General features: G+C 47.2%; 2 protein-coding genes across 5 annotated transcripts in view; both read left to right on the forward strand.

Annotated features, from left to right (window-relative positions):
* Positions 1-532: 532 nt before the first annotated feature.
* slc20a1a (solute carrier family 20 member 1a) lies at positions 533-7,087 on the forward strand. Of its 2 annotated transcripts, XM_046386826.1 has the most exons (12): positions 540-715; positions 1,606-1,761; positions 1,958-2,209; positions 2,305-2,445; positions 2,558-2,643; positions 3,308-3,404; positions 4,620-4,739; positions 5,224-5,442; positions 5,554-6,025; positions 6,107-6,292; positions 6,370-6,454; positions 6,529-7,087. In XM_046386826.1, exons 3-12 carry the CDS (start codon positions 2,050-2,052, stop codon positions 6,682-6,684), a joined length of 1,722 nt encoding a protein of 573 aa, XP_046242782.1. In that variant the 5' UTR covers positions 540-715; positions 1,606-1,761; positions 1,958-2,049; the 3' UTR covers positions 6,685-7,087. The 2 variants fall into 2 exon arrangements, with proteins under 2 accessions (XP_046242781.1, XP_046242782.1); XM_046386825.1 differs by having other exon boundaries at positions 533-715; positions 1,606-2,209.
* Positions 7,088-8,100: 1,013 nt separating this feature from the next.
* The window catches only part of dtx1 (deltex 1, E3 ubiquitin ligase), a 40,850-nt gene continuing 28,236 nt past the window's right edge, over positions 8,101-20,714 (forward strand). The window contains exons 1-2 of one of the 3 annotated variants that reach the window (XM_046386824.1): positions 8,101-8,883; positions 9,347-9,926. In XM_046386824.1, the coding sequence (XP_046242780.1) occupies positions 9,668-9,926 (259 nt within the window). In that variant the 5' untranslated portion in view covers positions 8,101-8,883; positions 9,347-9,667. Of the gene's footprint in view, positions 8,995-9,346; positions 9,927-20,714 lie in introns of all 3 variants that reach the window. The other 2 variants (XM_046386822.1, XM_046386821.1) reach the window with 2 other exon arrangements.

Consider the following 20,714-nt stretch of genomic DNA (forward strand, 5'->3'; position numbering starts at 1 on the left):
CCTCCAGTAAACAGAGAGGGTGTTTGCTGTTTATTGTCACACTGACATCCACAGAAACAGACCAGGGCTTGAAAAGTCGGCATCCCGCATAAAAAAAGAGGACTGACTCATATTTTTATAGCCTTAATGGGCCTGAAATATAAAGTTTGGCCAGTAGGAGGCGCCAGAGGGAAGGCCATGTTGTTACCTGCGGTTACCTGCGGTCACTTCAGCACAGGACGGGCCAGTTTGGCTCATTACAGCAGCACAAGAAGCAAAATAAGCAAAACTAAACTTAGTATCCATGAATATTATGGGAATATTCCGCTGATCATATGCAAATAATAAACCTGCTTACCATCAACACACTGCAGCCTGAAATGTTTTTGTCTTGCTTTTCTTCCTCGTGAAGAAGATATATTTAGGCAAAAACAAGGCCTGGTGGTTAGAATAAACATCATTTGAGGATTTCAGTCATAATCAAAGACAACTGTAATTATTCCTGCGTGCCAACAAACAAGCTAAACATTAGCCCTGAGGCAGCAGCGGGTCTCATGACCGGGCTGAAGGCGTGGACTCGGTCCCACCAGCTCCAAATAAAAAGCGACCTCCCCCTCCCCCGGCCAGGAGCCTGGAACCGCCGGCCTGAAGCATCTCACAGGATCGTTCACCTGCCGCTCCCGAGGCTCCGCTGACAAGCAGGACAGAAACCCGGACACAAGGTGTCACCTCACCTGTAAGTCTCCTGCTCGCCTCTCTGCGTGTTTTCTGTCTCTGTGGTGCACCTGAGTTATGTAAGAGCAGCTAAGGAGATTAACATGCCGATAGTTTCTATAGCGATTCGGTCACAGTGACTGGCAGTCCCCGATGGGCCGCCTGTCAGCTCCGAAGTCCCCCCTTTTGAAGTTTTAAGTGGATTCATTTGCGGGTTTTTTACACGCAGCCGGAAATGCAGGGGCAACCGTTAACTGAGTCTGACACATTTAAGAGGGTAGTCAAGATTTTAGTAGCAAAGTTTTCATGTCATAAGCTGTTACTGGTCCAAATTCCCGTGAGAACACCCGGGGAGATTAAACCCAGCGTCACGTCATGTTCGTTCGGATATTAAAGCCTGGACCTGTACATAAAGGTCTTTAGAGCCCCCTTTTTAAGGCAAGAAAATAATTTCATGGTGACTACGTCTCCTCTGTACAGGACTGCCATGATATCATTCATGCAATCTTTGTAAAGTTCACCATCAGGCTTCAGGAAATGAAATTTCTTTTCTTTTCTTTTGTTCAAATTTGTTGGTTATTCTTTTCTAGTTTTGTGTTCTGTAATCATGCTGTGAAGAAAGCCTACAGAAAGTCCAGCTCACGTTGTGTTGAAGTCAGCTCTTTCTCGCAGCCCTCACACTTAACTCTACAGTGATGTTCTGCAGTTTAATGCCAAACGGTAATGTGGCTGTCACACTAATGATTTTCGACTGATATAAAACACTTCATCACGACCACTTCCCTCTGCCGCAGCGAGCCTCTGCAAATCATGCCTGCTGTTTGCTCTTGTCAGCCAGCTGTTAACATGTAGCTCGGCTTGTTTTGGACCCGTTATTAACCATAACTCGTGTATGTTTATGTGTCTTTGCAGAGCGTATCATCGGAGGCTTGCTGTCACCATGGATGTCTCTCCCGTCTCCAAAGTCCCGTCCTGTCATTTCATGAAGCCTACACACAAACCCTGCATACAGAGCTCGCGGTACATTTTGAGTTCCTCCCATTAGCACCTTTAGAGCTGAGCCAAGAGGTTCGTTTGTCCATTTTGTTGTAGAAATTTATTTATAACCACATATTACCTCATAAATCAAACCTCAGTAAGTCGGCTTGGTTTAACCCGCAAGCGAGGATGGATACAACTACTCTGGCGTCGCTGGCTGTTGCCTCCACCGTGGCTCTGGCCTCCCAGTCTGACATGTCAAGCTACTTGTGGCTGCTGGTGTTAGGCTTCGTCATCGCCTTCGTTCTGGCCTTCTCTGTGGGGGCCAACGACGTGGCCAACTCCTTCGGCACTGCGGTGGGCTCCGGAGTGGTCACCATGCGCCAGGCCTGCATCCTGGCTACCATCTTTGAGACGCTGGGCTCAGTGCTGCTGGGAGCCAAAGTCAGCGAGACCATCCGAAATGGGATCATCGACGTGCGGATGTACAACGGCTCCGAACACGTCCTGATGGCAGGTTCCATATGTTCAATGTGTGGTAAGCGCTCGTATGTTACATGGACGTTTTGGAATTTGCACGACTGGTGCAGTGAAGAAGATTTGAGAGGTTGTGCTCGTGTTTTTGTCCTACAGGCTCCGCTGTGTGGCAGCTGGTTGCATCATTCCTGAAGCTCCCCATCTCTGGAACTCACTGTATTGTTGGAGCCACAATTGGATTCTCCATAGTAGCCAGAGGTCACCAAGGGGTCAAATGGATGGAGATAGTGCGCATTGGTGAATATGTGTTGTCAATTTCCATGTTTTAAAGCAAAGTAAAGTTTCTGTTAAATCTGAAACACAAATGCGGCTGGAAGCTTATTAATCAAATGTGTCTTGCTGTCCAAAGTGGCCTCCTGGTTCCTGTCCCCTGTGCTGTCAGGCATCATGTCAGGAATCCTCTTCTATTTTGTTCGCAAATTCATTCTGAACAAGGTAAGCCTAAACCCTGAAACTCAGTGGTGAGGGAAGAGTTCAGGATCACAATAGAAATAATACTCGATCACAAATAAAAGCCTTGCATTTAAAACCTCATTTGACTGGTACAATTGTGAACGTGCTCGAAGATATAATACGCAGCATTTTCATATTGAAATGTCTAAAAATGACTCGACCTCGACTCGTGACAACAAACCGAGGCCAAGTCCAGAGTGTATTAAGACCGAGACAAGACCAGGACTTTGAGTCAACGTCAAGACCAAGCAGGGCGAGTCCCACACGATAAAATGAAGAACAAGCTAACATCTGGAAATAAAATCCCAAGTCCTCCTTGTCTGAGAGCAAAAATGAGACCAAGTAAAAATGTGACTGATTCCCACAATAAACCTTCAGAAGTCCTCTCAAGACCCAGACTGATACTAGAAGTTACTAGATTTCCTTCTCAAATGTAGTGGAGTGGTATGAAATAGAAGTACACGAGTATAAGAACCACAAAGTTGTACTGAAAGGAGACATTTTGGACAATCTGCTCGGTCGATATCTTGCCCCGATGTGGAACTGTCCCTTTAAGTACAACATCCGAGTAAACTTAGTAAGCAGCCATAAGTCTCCCAAGTCGTTTTGCATGTGTTGGTGAGCGCTCACACGCTGATCTCCACAGGCGGACCCCGTCCCAAACGGCCTCAGAGCGCTTCCTGTCTTCTACGCCATCACCTTGGCCATCAACCTGTCCTCCATCATGTTTACAGGCGCACCACGTGAGTACTGAGTCCACACGCTGCACCCGTGCTGGTTTTGAGTCTCACTGCATTGCACTGATACGGCAGCTGTCGACCCCCCCCCCCCCCCCCCCCCCCACACCCCCCGGGTGTAAAAGTCGCCGGAGACACTGACGAGAATTGTTTTCTTTGCACAAATGTCAGTGACAAAAAATATATATATTTCAGATTGTTCAAAAACCTGTCTGCCCTGGCATTTCGCTGTGATGAACTGTTCCCTTTAAGATAACACCAGGGACAAAACGTCCACACGCTAAGGCAGGACTGCAGGAGACCAAAGCCACCAAACACAACAAGGATAAAGTCAAAGCAGATGAACGGGAACTTGAGAAAGACACAACTATTAAATGGACCGTTTCCACTCCTTCTTTGTTTCGATTGCAGGATTGAACTTATCGAGAGGTCAGCTGGCCTGGGCCCTTCACTGAAGGCTGCAGGCCGGTGTGTGTGTGTGTGTGTGTGTGTGTCAATGATTTTTACACACCATAACTCCTGCTGTGCAAAATTACAACATAACACAGCAGAGCGCACTTCTCCTCCTGACACTGCACGCATGTTCCTGACTCACAGGCACACAAAGACAGTATTTTGTGGTATATATTTTTTTAAATTTCAGATGTGGTTTCTAAGCCACCTTAATGTTTTATTTTGCCGTGGCTACAAGATCAAACAGGTAAGTTGAGTCTGTGAGGGGAAATTCGATATCGTCATGCCAACCTGCACTGAGGCATATGATTCCAGCAGTTACAGCAGCGGCATGTTTCAGCATTGGAGGAAAAGTGTGTGTGTGTGTGTGTGTGTGTGTGTGTGTGTGTGTGTGTGTGCTATCACTGGGCTCAAGGCTGGTCTCCTTCTCACTATCTGATTGGTGGAGGGTGGACTCTCGCTGATATTGTTGCCTGGAAGGACCATTGAGACACTTTGTACAATTTTGAACGTGACCACAACTACCGAGACAGAAGGGTGTGCTGTTAAATTAGAAAAAATTGATCACTTTTTTCTCTAAATGAATACATCATCAGCTCTTCCCCTAAAATATGTCACGTTAGTCTATATGAATGTTTATGCTCTCACGGTTTCTTTCCTCACTGTTTAAAGCGTCAGTTGTGGCTTCATTAAAGAAGCAGTTGAGTTTCTGTTGGTCCTTATCTGAGGCAGAGTCCCCCCTCTCATGTCCCTGTCTTGTGTGTGCAGTGCTGGGTTTTGACAGAGTGCCATGGTGGGGTACACTGATCATTTCTCTGGGCTGTGCCTTCGTCACAGCTTTGGTCGTTTGGTTCATTGTGTGTCCGCGGCTCCAGAAGAAGATCAAGCGTGAGTAACTGTCAGACTTGCATTTTGCACAACAAAAACATTTCTTTTGTTGGAAATTGTTCACAAAATTAATGAGTAGCTCTAAGGGTTGATTCATCTGCTGATTATTTTCTCAATTCATCAATTAATCATTTTTAAAATGCCATAAAATTGTGAAAACATTCTCATCAGTTTCCCAGAGCCCAAAGTGAAGTTCTTTTGTCCAGTCAGCAGTTCAAAAACCAAAGACTCTTCATTAACTGTCATAAATGATGAAAAAAAGCAGCAAATCCTGGCGTTTAAGAAGCTGCAAACAGCAAATGTTTGATGTTTTTGCTTGAAAAATGACTGAAACGATTAATCAGATATCAAATTAGTTGGCGACTAACTTTCCTTCCATTTCAGTTTTCTTTCAGTTTCGCTTTCTGTTTTGTGGTGAGTAGATAAGGACTGAATTTGCATTTTTGGGCCGAACTGACCCTTTAACTTTTTGTCCGGCGTAAAGGAGGAGGAACAGCTGCTGCTCCCTGTGAAACTCCACTGATGGAGAAGAACTCCAGCAAACCTGCGCCGGCAGAGCAGCCCTCAACATCTCATAACCCACAAGCACAGGCTCCTCCTCCACAGGCAGGCAGCCACAAGGTGGCTTTCAAACTTGGGGGCTCAGAGGAAGCTGATCTGGACAACAATGACATGGAAACCAAAGACTTGGATATCAGCACTGGTGAGAAATCAAAAGATTGAAATGAGCTGGCCAAGTTATGCTGCAATACAACCACGAGTAATTCTGACCAAGTCCGCCAATGGAATTACAATAAACAATTTGTTTTCGTAGCTCTGAATGGCACCGTTGGCCCCATGATGATCACTGACCCTCACAGTGGACGGTCCCACACGATCCACAAGGACTCTGGCCTTTACAAAGACCTGCTCCACAAGCTACACATGGCCAAGGTGGGCGACTGCATCGGTGACAGCGACACAGAAGAGCGGCCCATCAGGAGGAACAACAGCTACACCTCCTACACCATGGCCATTTATGGGATTCAGGGAGATCCCAAACACAAGGACGTGGACAGCGAGCTGCAGAGGAGATCCAGGGTGGACAGCTACAGCAGCTACAGCTCGGCTGTGACCAGTGGCAGTGCAGTCCAGGACGGGAATGTGACTGAGGAAGCAGGCAGGGACCTCGCTCCGGAAGAGGACGAGCTGGAGGTGGACCCACCAGCCGTTTCTTTACTTTTCCAGTTCCTGCAGATACTCACGGCGTGCTTTGGCTCCTTTGCCCACGGGGGGAACGATGTCAGGTAGGCCACGGTGCTTTTTCCTGAGGAATTTACTATTTGTTGTTCATTCAGATGATTCACGGGAGCTGTTTTAATCACTAGCAATGCGATCGGTCCACTGGTGGGTCTCTGGCTTCTGTATGAGAGCGGCTCTGTGGTGTCCAACTTACCAACACCCATTTGGTTGCTTCTGTATGGCGGAGTGGGCATCTGCACCGGACTGTGGGTGTGGGGACGAAGGGTGATCCAGACCATGGGCAAAGACCTCACGCCCATTACCCCCTCCAGGTACGCCACATATTTATATCCTATACTAACAGCTAGCAATGTGATTTAGCGTCCTAACATATTTTCTTCTAATTCAGTGGATTCAGCATTGAGCTAGCCTCAGCAGTCACTGTGGTTGTGGCGTCCAATATTGGACTTCCTGTCAGCACAACCCACTGCAAGGTAAGGACACTCAGAAACATTCAGTCGGCCAATAGTCGCAGCTGTCGATTAACTTTTCCATCGTGTGAACACAGGTGGGCTCTGTGGTGGCCGTGGGATGGCTGCGCTCCAGGAAATCCGTTGACTGGCATCTGTTCAGGAACATCTTCATCGCTTGGTTTGTTACAGTTCCCATCTCCGGGCTCATCAGTGCGGCCATCATGGCTCTCTTCATATACGTTATTCTGTGAGCCTGACTCCACCCGACCGACTGCCACCAACCGTTTTCTTTTGACTAACGGACAGCACGTGATCCACCTGGTCTGTGTTTACGACGCTGATGATATCGTTCAGTGTATGAATGTCCTTGAATGATGTAGGATCTAATAACACTGTCTGTGTCGTGTACATCCCTCTGTATATTTGTACAAAAGCAGTATTGTATTAATAATCAAAAGATTCAGTTTCCACTAAAGAAGCACAGTAACAGTTATATTCTATATTTGCATATTTGACTGAAATAAAACGAGGAGTTGTTTGATTTGATAGGGTTAAACACGTGTGTTTGGCTGTGGAATGGTTGGATTAGTGTAAACAAACGCCGCCGTGAGGTAATTTCATTTTGAAATATGATTAAACGACTCCTGACAAGGATTCGGTTGGTTTTAGCGTGTGTGTAAAGTAACAGCAACTTTGTATCTGATCTGAAACCATCGCAGCGAGTCGAAGATGCTGTCAAATGGGTTGAATTCTCTAAAGTAAAGATTGTGTTTCTGTTGTGCATCAAAGAAACAAAATCCCTGAACTCAGTGATGACCTGCAGGTTACACAAGTGATAGAACAGGAGATCAGTCAGGTCAGTGAGAAAGGTGTAATAAATACTTTGGGTTTACTGACAGGTGAGTTTCCTGTAGTAACACGAAGGAGGCCACTTGATGGCGCTGTTCATCAAATACTCAACCCCACTGGTGGCGTTTGAAGCGGATGAATTGAAAGCACATGATGAGTCTGAGCAAAGGAGAGTTGGGAGAGGATTTTTATTCTCCACAGTTCTGATATTCCTTGAGATGAACAATGAAGCACCTTATGTTCTCTATAAAAGTCCTCGGGCCAGTACATTTGAACTGTTCAGGAGAACGTTTGGACAGGCTGCTTGCCGCCCACATTCATCTCCTACAGGTAAGTTTAACATCTAACTCAGCAACCTGTTTTCCTGCTGCTGTCCTCGAGGAGCAGATACAGGACCTCCATCACAGTGAGGACCAAACCACGAAGCTCCTCAACCAGGGGTCATGGGGTCAAAACTGTGGGACCAGATCTGCTGCGGGTGGTTCTTCTCATCCACCTTCCTTGATGCTCCTCTCCTAAACACTCATAAAATGATCATTTTCACGACACTTTAGAAAAACCAGCACCTAACAGCGTATGGCCGACATATACAAGCGCTTGACATACAGCCAGAAAACCAGGACAGTCTTCCTTTCTGCAGAGGGTTGCTAACACATCCTCGTCTTTGTTCAGCTGGCAGTATTTTGGCAGCAGGTGGCGCTGTTGTCCCATTTAGCGGGATTCGACATCAAAGCAGTCAGCTGTGGCAGACTGCTGCAACATCAGTTAAATTTCCTCTGAAAGGTGTTAACACATGCGACGGCATCATCATCATCATCAGTCATCCTCAAAATATTCTCTAAAACCCGAAGCTGAATCCTGAACCTCATCCACCTAAGAAATGTTTTGGTCTTTCCTTCTTTCTACTCTTTGGACAATAAAAAGGTATAAAGCTGTGCATAATAATCCTGGGAAAGCCGGGAGTTTGGGCACAGTGTGGATTTTTTGGTTTCCACAGGGACATATGGTTTACTGTCAGGTGTGGCTGAGTATTTCGTCCATCTCTTCTCCTTCCTGTCCTCCACTCCAGCAGCCTCAATCCTGAAGAATAAAACTATTTCGCTCTTGGTTATAATGAGTGAGAAGATTTATATTCTTCAGTTTATGTTGGTCCTCCACATCCACCCGCTCGCCTCATATGCTCCATCCAGTGTTGTCAAGCGTCAGCAGGGGTTTTATTTTGAAACCAGAGACCGGAAGTTGTGTAGTTCTGTTTGTTGTAATGGACACTTCGTCCACACAGGTGCGCCTGGACGTGTGTGCGTAATTTGCGGGCAGCAGAGAAATGCGTGTTTACTGTGTGGATGCGCGATGTTTGGCGCTGCGGGCGCAAAGCGGAACGGATCTGCGCCTCACACGCTGACAGCCGAGCAGCTGGGGCAGGCATTCACTTCACACAGCGGACCAGCAAGCTGCTGTGGTCTGTAGCAGACTGACGGGGAGAAAACGACGTCTTGGCTGTGTGTGTGTGTGTGTGTGCGCCGTAACACTGGATTACTGGAGCTGCGGGCGGTGCGTTTGAAGGGAGAGGATAAGAGGAAATCACAGATTTGAAAAGGCAGGTGCGTTTCGGGTTTTGGTTTGTTTTTGTCGTGCAGTCTGGTTTTCGGCCGGAGCCTGTGAAATGAAGCCTGTACCTGACAGATGTGTGGCTCCACAGCTGCAGCCTACAGGTTTGTATCGTCGGATCGGTCGTGTTGTGCGTGAGGAAAACGTTGGGGTGAAATACTGCTGAGAAATAATGGAGACAAGAAGAGACGGCGTCCCCGTCTGTGCTGTTTGTGCACCTGAACAGATTCTTGTGTCTGAGTGACATTGTGACAGCATCTGGCTGTTCGCGCACACTCACTCACTGTTATTATTGTACAGGCTCGTATGCATTTTTCTTTCACTACACCTGAAGTAAAGAGAATTGCCAGGAGGTCCAGACCACCGATGGGACTGGGACTCTTTGGTTGGTGTCGTCTTCTCTGACTGTTGAGGGGAATCATTTGTTTACCAGCGTGTTTGTGCTCTTTTGTTCAGAGAGCGTCTCCTGTCGACCTGCTGCTGACCTGCCGAGGTTCTCTGTGGAGGACTGACACCGCTCACAGCTGCGCTATCATCATCATCGTCATCATCATCATCATCATCATCAACGTCCCCCACTTCAAACAGGACGAGACAAGAGGACTGAGGCTGCTTCTGGCCTATCCAAGCACCAGCAGTCACCTGTGGACGGTGAAAGCAGCATGAGTTAACTGAGGATCATCGTCCCACACGCTGATTCAAGCCTTTTCCGTTTGCCGCTGATGAACATGTTCCAGTGTGTCAGTTGACTGGCAGGGCTCAGACACCACACAGGAGATGGCTCGTCCGGGATCAGGGTTGCTGGTGCCCGTCAATGGTCTGGGGTACCCCCCTCAGAACCTGGCCCGGGTGGTGGTCTGGGAGTGGCTGAACGAACACGGGCGCTGGAGGCCCTACTCGGCGGCGGTTTGTCATCATATCGAGAATGTACTGAAGGGGGACGCCCGGGGGAGTGTGGTCCTGGGACAGGTGGATGGCCAGCTCTCTCCGTACATCATCGACCTGCAGTCCATGCAGCAGTTTCGACAGGACACAGGTAAGAGACAGTTTCCTGTGTGCAGAGGTCACAGAAAACACAGCAGTTATCAGTACATTATGTGGATGTTTAGCCTGTCTGTCCTCATCACCGCCGATGTCGTGTCATCACACCGGGACTGGTTAAGACAGAGCCAGCCTCGATGTGGTTGCTACACACATCTTATGTAACTTTCAGGGGAATAAACGAGGGTCCTGAATGTTCCCTGTGCTCTGGGACTCGTGGGGGATGAGCCACAGGTTGAGCTTAGAGGCACAGAAACAAACAGGACATGAAGCAGCCAGATGACACAAGTGTGGCGATGATTTATTCATTCAGGAGCGTCTTTATGCGGCTGCTGGGATGCCACGACCTTGCCGGAGGTCACCGTGTAGGAGGGGGCCGTGCATTCATCAGGCAGATGAGTGCTGTAGCTCGGAGCGACGCTCCACACTCCTCTCAGCTTATTGTGTTCATCCACTGTGTTGTCATCCCTTTGTAACAACCGCAATCACAGCAGTGGTGGGTGATGTAGTTACTGTACTCGGTGCACACGACCTCAGTTTGTTTCACTCCACGCCAGGGAAGAATTATAATCATGGTGATGGTGATGATGATGATAATAATAAACTTTGTTCCTGTAGCACCTTTGAAGAGCAGAGCTACAAGATGCTTCAGAAAACACAGGTGCAAAGACAGCCACCCATCACTCCAAAGCATGAAACACTGTAGGGACATCATCTTATCCAAGCTTATCAAAATGTTCTCTTCACTTTGATGCTTTCTGCGTGTCCTGGAGGGCTGCAACCCGCCAAATGTTTCATATTTTTATGTGAAAAATGACAGAAACGATGAATGGAATCATGAGACAAACATAATGTGGACTGAGGGATTCGGTCCTTCTGGCCATAAGCTGACAACAGGAGTATAATAACAGAACTGCTCATCATTTTATGTGCGGCTTTCGACTTGTTTGCTTGACTGATTTTCTCTCTGCTGGCTGCCACCTTCTGAAATCAGACCAGATGTTTTTGCTGTCTGTTTGTCTCACCTTCCTGCTGTCCCGCCGTTTGAAGCGAAGACGTGTGTGTGTGTGGGGGGGGGGGGTTTCAGGCGTGTGTTGGAGGCAGCCCCGGACGAAGCCTGAATTCCTCGTCACGTCCGATTCAGTGACATAACCGCCGTGTTCGAGTCAGATACAAATCAGCTGACTGACTGGGACTCTTCGGTGTCAGACGCTCGAGGGGCTGGTCGCGTCCGGAGTGAAAAACAAACGATGAGGCCTCGGGTTTTATGTAACATCAGAGCACATGACACTCGGGATGTGCAGAGGGTGACCTCATTGTGCGTGGATCTGCGTTATATCATTTGCAAGACGTGTTTGTGGATGTAGTTGGCAGTGCTACGCCGACTCTGTGGACTGTCATCCTCATGACTGCTTGATTATGATGGAAAGAAAAACATAATGAAATCTTTCTCTAAATGGTGCAAGACTGCAAAAAACATTCTGTAGTTGCGTGTGTGCTTTTTTTTATTGCACTGAGCGTGTGTTTTTGTTGGAACAAAACTACAGCTGGGCGTAGCACAGCAGCTCAGGCTGTAAATGCTGTGGTGCATGTGCCACCGGTTGAAGCTGTGTGAGCTTCACCCTCTGACAGTAAACATGAAGGTAGTTTCAAAAAATCAACAGTAGGCTGTTTTTAACTGATGCTCTATGAAAAAGTAAGATGTTACCATCCTGCTCTGTGCACAGTAGACCTTATTACACACTCTGTGATGAATGTAGACACCAGGCGAGTGTTACGTGCTCTTCTGTCCCCGTAATGTTTCTGTACAGCAGAAGGGATACATAAAGCAGGTGTGAAGGCTGTCGAAGGCACATGAAGCCCCAGACGAGACCTGCTGGCTGTAAACAGCATGTACATCTCCTGATGAGTTATTCTTTAATGACTGTAAGGATGAAGAGGAGGGCTGTAGTGTAAGGAGCTTCTTCCTCTCCCCTCTGATAGAACATAACACACAGCAGCACGTGTCTCGGCTCGACTGGCTGTGAGATGAGCTGCTGAGCCGTTGGTTAGCCTTTACTGCGGTGCAGGGGTTAGGCCTGACGTTTATCAGCCCCCTCCCCCCCACCAGCTGGGATCAACCTGTCATGGCAGGCCAGGCCCGACGGACAGCGGCCTCCTCCTCTGCACACTGCACTGGTCCTGTCCCCAAACCTCTGCCGGGCCGCGGCCATCGATCCGAGCCCCCAGCTTCCAGGCTGTAGTGATGTTTGTTGTTGCACAAAGGAGCACATTGAGCTTGTTTGAACGTGGATCGTGATGCATCTGTTTCACATCAGATGTTTGCTATATTTGTAGCTCAGCAGGTCACACGCAGCCACTCGCTCTGTTGCAGGCTTATGGAGCGTCCCTGTGGGGAAACCCCATTTTGTTGAGGAGCCAGGAATCGTCCTCTGAGGCTGCTTTTTGGCAAGAGCTGGAAAGAGAGTTGAGTGTGCTTTGTGTCCCCTGTGTGTGTGTGTGTGTGTGTGTGTGTGCTCGCACTCTGCCAGCTGTGGCAGCTGTGGTGTTTGTGTCCTGTCCCTGCAGGCTGTATTGTGGGGAGGGGTTGCCCTGCTCTCCTGTGGGTTTGGGAGGGGCTCCTGTGGGTGGGAACCTGGCAGGGTTACTCGGACTAACGAGAGACCGGCTATAGTTTATCTCCATGGCTCCCTCTAATCAGAGCATCGTGACGACAGCTCACGCTCCACACACGATGCGGTGTGGAGAACGGCCTAAACACATCTGTATTTAGTTGACATTCAAAAACACAGGGCGTGGAGTCCTTAATACAAACACTGGAGAAGAAATCCTGAACCCCAGTGCTTTGTGTATACAGGCTCAGTGGCTCATGTATAGTGAGGGTGAATATCTGGCCAAAGGCAGAGAGAGGATTGGCTCCCGGCCAAGGAGGATCGATCCGTTCTCCTCCCCAGAGGGGCCTTTGAACCTCTAAACACTGCTGTGGACTGATCCCCTTTCACTACACCCACTCCCATAGCAAAACACATGGGCTTATCTGCCATCTCAGTCATATATACCAACACTTGTGGCCGGTCTGATGGATTTCACACTGCAGCTACTGCATCTGCTGCCGGCTCTGAAGCATTCATCTCCTCTGTGTCTTAAAAGACAAGCTCTGTTGGTTACTGTTGTGATGCTCTGGTCATACACCTGCAAGAGAAATGTACTCGCATGCAGTCGTTAAAGCACAGACAATAAGAAAAGTCAAAAGGCACAATACAGCGGCCACGTGCCAGGTAATGTGAGCAAAAATACATTAATGAAATGATGAAATTGAAGGGTTTTCTCAAACAGGTGCAGCTCAGGAAACTCGATCGAGTTTCAGTTTCTCAGTTTCAGTGGTAAACTGCTTTCACAGTCCACATCACGTCAGTCTTATTAAAGCCCGTGTTTGCTCAACCAAAACTGAGCTGTGGGTGTGAATGTTGGCCTAATGTTAGATCAGGTGGACACAAACAAAACTCCAAAAGACTGCTGATGTTTGTCTTTGTCTGCTGGATGTTGAACATATTGGCTTAAAAGGTGATAATATGTGAGAGGATTTGTTTGCAGGTTGTATTTACTGCCTTCCAGGGTCCAGAAGAATCAGTCAGGGCGTAGCGGCACCACATGGGTGCACAGCGCTGTGACATGTTGTAGTGGGTGCACCTTGGAAGCTGACTGGCCTGCAGATACCAGTCAACCTGGAAACTTCCACCCCGAGGCATCCGAAAGCTGCTTCAGCGTCATAGTTCACATTGTTTTGTTTTGGTTTTTTTTTATGCAAAACAAACTTCCAGTTTGACTTTTTAGAATCAGCGTGCCAGTAACGTGCGAGTGTGTGCTGTTTGTGTTTGAGGAGCTGCTGTGAGATGGCCTGTGTGTGACTGCACAGATAACCCCTATCAGCAGCCGCTGGCTGTGCTGCTGCCGGAGCACGGCTTTGTTTGTTTTGGTTCCACAGGCGTGAGAACCTCCTCTCCTGTGGCCAACAGCCCTCCCTGACTAATTACAGTGAAAAACAGCAGAAGACAAGGACGAGAAGGTAGCGTTCTCATGTCAGTCTTGTGTTAACAAAACAACAGAAGCTGTGGTGCTTGTGGTCTGGGTGCTGCATGTAAACCTGCAGAGCATGTGTGAAGCTGCAGATTGTCTGCGAGGGCACTGCTTTAGGTTTTTGTATTTCGTGTAGTTTAGTATGTAGTAACTGCGCGTGGGAACTGTTTTGGTGGTCTGTGGGAGGAAGCTGTAAAAAGGATTCCTGCTATCTACGTGCTAAAGGTCAGGTAGTGTATGCATCAGCTCTGACTGTGAAATCCCACTTGCGTCAGAAGAAAGCCGAATGAACGAAGAGTGGAGCCCAAAGCTTCAGAACCCTACATTTAGACAGAAACGTCGAGAAAGGAGCAGGAATAGAAAGGAGACAGAACCAGGGACTCAGGTGCTGCAACAGTCTGAATGTGTATGCTTTTATAGACCCTGCAGGACTGTCGATCCAGTCAAAGACCATCCAGTATGTACCGTACTAAACAAATAATCAGGAAGTTACTTCCAGACGACAGCGTGAGGTGGCAGATGCTTTGTTTCTTAAAGGGACAGTCAAAGCTACACATTTCTTCTCTAACCTGCACTTCTGTTTGTCCATCCAGATAGTTTTGTTGTGAGCTGAAGAGTTTGGGAGATCGTGGCTGTAGAGACTTCTGCCTTCTCTTAAATATAATGGAACTGGAAACATGCATCTATTAATGAATGAGAGGCTTGCTAACCAGGCTAACTAACCGAGCTAAGGGCCCTGACGCACCAGGACCCGTTGGCGGCTTATCGGAAGATTGAACATGTTGAACTGGTGGCATAGCCCGGCGGTGAGGGAGATGAGTCAAAACAAACTGGGTGACTAAATAGCACTACTGTTAAGAAGAAAACTTAAACTGTCCCTTCAAAGCTTGATGTAATTAGTGTAATTAGTCAGTGAGGGTCTTTAGCGGAATCAAACTGGCGCTGAGGTGTCACCGTGCGCAGGGCTCCATTATAGCTCCAACTAGCTGGCTGCGTTCCACTTGGATGTCGGCAGGAAAGGGACTGGAGCGGCGCTGTGGACAGGGGGAGGTGGGGCGGGGGGGCTGACAGAGGTGAGGAGAGAAGAGGAACAGAGGGAGAGGTGGAGCGCTTTCCCAATGGAAAGTGACAGTCAGGGAGGAGGGAGGGATAATAAAGCACTTTCTCCTGCTCCTTCACTCTCACACAGCAGCTTCTGCCCCTCATCCAGGGCCTCCAGGTGTGCTCATTTCAGACAAGAATTACATTTTTGTCAATTGTCTGACTAAATACACTATGTAGACAAAAGTATTGGGACACACTTCTTTATTTTTGACTTCAGATGTGGCATGGCGCCGATTTTCAAGCCTTGGGCTCGGCCCCTGACTTCCAGTGAAGGGGAATCTTAATGCTTCAGCACACCAAGACATTTTGGACAATGCTATGCTTCCAACTTTGTGGCAACAGTTTGTTGAAGGCCCTTTTCTATTCCAGCATGACTGTGCCCCAGTGCACAAAGCAAAACTCCATAAAGACATGGTTGGATGAGTTTGGTGTGGAAGAACTTGACTGGCCCACACAGAGTCCTGACCTCAACCCCATCCAAGACCTTTGGGATGAACTGGAACGGAGATTGTGAGCCAGGCCTCTTGGTCCAACATCAGTGAACGGGAACAAATTCCCACAGAAACACTCCAACATGTTGTGTAAAGCCTTCAATAAACAAAATTCTCTGTTTATACACACACAAAATGTTGGAAAACAAACAAATTCAAAGGTTTCTGATGATGTGAAGCAAAGACTTAAACATTTAGTCAACGAAATGGCAGAAAGATGTCAAAGGGACAAGAGCAGACCCTCACAATTTAGAAATCAGATTTATGTTATGTAACTGTTTGGCCATTATTGTTTCTGTGCATTAATTAATAGAAGAATCATTTGAGCATGATCCTAATGAAAGACTTGCTCGTGTCGCGGCGGCCGTCCTCCCTGTGTTGTCGGGCTTCAGTTTGCTCTGTCCACGTCCTTATTGCGTTACGGCGATGAGCATCTTCTGGCAGCCTCTGGCGTCGAGAGCCGAGGCGTCTCTCCACATCTCCTTTAAACTTCTAATCCAGCGAGTCACTACTTTTAACTTCTAAAGTGGATATCTTGCTCTTTCATCGGGGAAGCAGCTTTAAAGGTTCTCTGTGCACCGCCTGCTTATCAGGCCAGTCAGGGAGGTCGGTCACATCGTAAGCCTTCGTCGTCTGCCTTTGAGCTGTTTGGGGAAAGCTATCCCGCATCACCTGCTTACATTTACTGACTATCTCTTTATGTTGAATCAAATTCAACAAAGTGTTCTGACTCTCATCTCTCACTAATACTGGAAGAAAAAGATCTGCTGGAGCTGTGATAAAGTACATGTTGAACTGCGTTCTGCTGGGGAAAAAGGGACTTTCTGCTTTAAAGCACTCGGGCTCTTCAGTATACAAAGCAGATGTCAGGTAGCTGATACACCAAAGAGGGACAGAGTGTTCTCGCTGTAGCAAATGGGTTGTTTGTGATCTGCAGGAGTGTGTGGTCTAACATTTACAGAAAGCACCGCAGAGCTGCGCTGACGCAACTCGAGCTGCCAGCGGTTGCAATGAGCCAAGCTCAGATTTCCCTTGATCAGTGAACGCAGCAACACAGTGTGGGACTTTTTGTTTTGGTCTCAGCGTTTTTGCTCACTTTACAGAAAAAAAGAGACACTTTTAGCCCACTTTGGAGCAGAAGCAGCGTGACAAATCGCTAAAGCCGAAACTGGGATGGCTTTCTCAAAAGCATCTTAGTGGCAGAGACAGTCGTCATTGTTCCAGTGCGAGACCCAGCAAATGGCCAAAAAAAGATCCTCCTAAAGTCTGAACACGCAGGCAGGAGTCACATCTCTGCCGCAAGATCCACCAAATTCCCTTAAATATTCTGCCATTACAGATTCTGCTTCTGCAAGAACATTTTAGGGCCAGTTGAGATGAAACAAAACACGTAATAAATGAGACGGGGAAGGTGTCGCACAAGTCGCAGCCTTATCTGTGAAACACAATCCACACACCACATTTAATTTTAACCCATCTGTCACCGCAAACTGGAAACCACAGCCTGACTGAAGGGACGTGTTGTAGCTGATGTGAACTGTTGTCAGAATGTCAGACCGGGAAACTACGCCCACGGTCCTCCACCCCGTCGTGCTAAACACTTCCTGTATTTTGAGACCAAAGTGTTGGCAGGTGACAGTGATCCCATGACTTTTAATCTTCCACCAGGTCACAATTTTATTTCGTCCCGTACTTTGGTTGAGGACCGAAGAGTGTTACGTATCGGTGGTAGACATCTCCTGAGGAACAGGCCATGAAAAATGACAAATAATTATCAACAACTTAAATCAGGTTTCATCAGGTCCAGGTCCGAGTCCTGTGACTGGTCAGCGTGGGAAACCTCCTCCAGTAGCCTGTGAAGTCTGTAATATTGGCCAGTTGCCGCCAGCGGCTCACACACCATCACTTTTTCTGACATTTCATTATTAACGAGAGCTCGCAAACTCTCTCTCTCTGTATCACTGCTGCCTCAAGGTGAATTTTTATCAGACTTCAGTGGTGATTGCCTCCACTCTGCGCTTTGCGTGGACGCATTCAGTCGGACAGGCATTTGTCAGCAGGAAGGGGAAGGAAGGTCACTGCAAGCAATACATTTAAGGTTGAAAGGTATGTGCTTTGAGACTGATTATTTTCTGCTTCATATGGAAATTAATTACAAAACAAAAAACAAAAGGGGGAGCCTCACATTTGGCGGTGATATTTTTCATCAGGGTGCTTGATAATTACCGAAAGTCCTTTTTGCTAGCTAGCTGCGTGCTGCTAACTGTCTCCACCTGCAGCTGGCGAATGGCGGATCAGTCGATTCACATAAGAAAACAAAGCGTTTACAGTCAAACACAGGACATACCCAACCCTCAGCTAACACTTAACGCTCAGTAACCAACCCTTTGAGTGCAACATAAAGTGAAACCAGTGGATCGTCGTCTGTTCCCCAGTAGTCAGACCTTCCCATTAAATCATAAATGATTTATTTGTTACGGTTCCGTATAAATCGTGTGTTTGCCTCGAGACATGAACTGATACTGTAAACAACCTGTTGTTATGATACAACAAAACGCGAGTCTTTCAGCGCACGGCGTCCCTCAACAACAACATCGTTCACATCTCAGCAGCTTTCTGTTCCTCCTGTTTCGCCGCAACAGAACTGATGACTTCTGAAAAGTGGATTTGTGAAGTGAGTTTCTCTGCGGGCTTTGGCTCTCAGTGTTGAGGAGTTATGTTATGTGTGTAGGCTTTGGTAAAGCCTTTCAGTAATCTTCACTAGAAGATCCAGCAGCAACTTTCTGTGAAGACCACAGCTATGGTGCATTATGGGAGCATTCAGAGGGTGTTATGATGCATTCATAACCCCTTATGACTACACTGAAAAGCACACGTAATGCTTTGTGATGTATTATATCATCAGACATAATGACTCATAATGAATTATAAGTTGAAGTGTCTTGAGGTTGACTGACGGGGCTTGTAATGCATTATGACTACCTATACTCATCTATGCACAACTTCGCTATCAGTCATAGTAATGTATAATGCATTATAGCTGTGGTCTTCATAGAAAATGTTACCTGACTTTCCAACCGTGACATGAGTCTGATTTTATTGACTCTGGTTTCCTGTTCTTCTGAATAAACTCGATTAATTTAGGAAGTGTACACCATTACAAATACAGCACTAAAAATAATTGAGCTATTAACATGAGCGATTAATGCTTAAAAAAATTAATGTCTCGATTAATTTTGTAGTGTGAACGGCGAGGAGATGTGATTACACTTGTGAGTCAGCAGGGAGAAGGTCCAGGCCCGGTAATGAAAACTCCTCTTTGGGAAAGTGGAACGAAGTTACGGAGACGTTATGTTTGCTGTTGAGTCCATTACAATACATGCAGGGAAGCGTGGCCTCCCCGCAGGGTGGTCTGGTGGCCTCTGACCTCTCTCACACCGCGTCCACTTTACTGCTGATCAAAGCCGACCTGTGTAGTCTGGCGCCGTGACAGTTTGCCGTAATGCGGCCAGACGTTTCCTCTGATAAGACCCGACTGCGTCTGACAGCCATGAAGTGGGCTATAAAAGCCTGTCTCAGCAAACTCATTTACTGCATGCTGTTCATCTCAATGAGTCAGACTCCCTTTATTTGTCAAACGTAATATTCTGAGCAGTTTTTTCCCTCTCGGTGCTCAGCACGAACAGCTTTGATTTTTTTATGATGTCATCTGTTACAAACTGGTGCGTGTCAGTGGCGAAATGTAAGAAAGTACATTCAGGGAAACGAGTGGGGGGATGCGAGCCTGCGGGGGAGGTTGAGCCGCCCCTTGTTTCTAGGCAACCGTAGACAAAATTAGTCATGTGACCACACGTTTTTGAGGAGTCACCCGTTTTACTCACCCTGTGACTCGGAGGGGCCCACAGAGCAAGTTTAAGTTTGTCAGAGGCAGATTTGTGGCCGACAACACGATAAGAACGGAGCTTAATTGATGCTAACTGATGCAGTTTGGTTAGTTTAAAGCACCAGAGTGACTGAGTTTGGTTTAGTGATCGATTGCTTTGCTTACAGTGTGTTTAGGAAAATGGTTAGGTTAGGTTAGGAAAAAAGTTCAGGTTTGGATGATGTCTTTCACACTGTCTTTACACAATACGAATGTGCTCTGTGTACAACCAATCACGTCACCTGGACTTAACGCGTATTACACTAAATCTGCAAAGTAACTAAAGTCAAATAAAAGGACTAAAAAGCACAATATTTGCTCCTGGATTCTGGTGGAGTAGAAGTATGAAGTATCAGAAAATCAAAACACTGAAATATTTCAAGTCCTTCAGTGAATGCACGTTGTTACTTTCCACCACTGATTGCAGCTCAGCATGACCCATTTTCAGAAGTTTCGCTGCAGATATCTTGTGCGTTATACGTGTGTAATCGGTATATAATAACCACACAGCCACCTACAGCTTTGATGGAAGTGAGTCAGAGCCGGATGACGTCTGAACTCACTTGGTAAGACACGTGGTGGCGATCACACGGAAAACTTCCTCCACTTTCTAGAATGTGACCTCCTGCTGACGTTCAGATTCAGAGCGAGATCGATTCCTGATCCGGTCATGTAGCGGTTAGTGTTGCGTGCACAGCGTGGCGGAGGTCGTCTGGCGGAGAGCCATGTGAGCTACGCCTCAAAGTCTCCCGCGGCCATCAATCAGCTTCCCGCTGAGCAGGCAGGGCGTTTTACAGCGCGTGACGGCTGACATGAAATATCATGTTGTTGTCGTGTTGGACACGTGTCACTTTCTGTTGAAGGGAGCATAACAATATTAATGTATCACAGTAATGCCACCGTGACTTTATATCTCGTGATGTTGATGGACGTCACAGTATGGGGTATCAGAGTGGTGATCTGTGTCCCATTGTTATACATTACTGTGTGTGTAGAAAGAATGGAGTGGCTGCAGTGGACGTTTCCTTCATCTGATGTTTGAGTTTTCGTTGGATAAATACTTTGTTCCCTTTGTTCTGATGCTATAGCTGTGTCCACAGGCCTCACGTTCCCAGGCTGTTTGTCCATCTGTCCCGTCCTCGTGAACGCAGTGTCTCACCTTAAGGGAATTCCTTAAACCTAAACTGGC

Source organism: Scatophagus argus, chromosome 4 (assembly GCF_020382885.2).
Source record: "Scatophagus argus isolate fScaArg1 chromosome 4, fScaArg1.pri, whole genome shotgun sequence".
Taxonomy (NCBI): domain Eukaryota; kingdom Metazoa; phylum Chordata; class Actinopteri; family Scatophagidae; genus Scatophagus; species Scatophagus argus.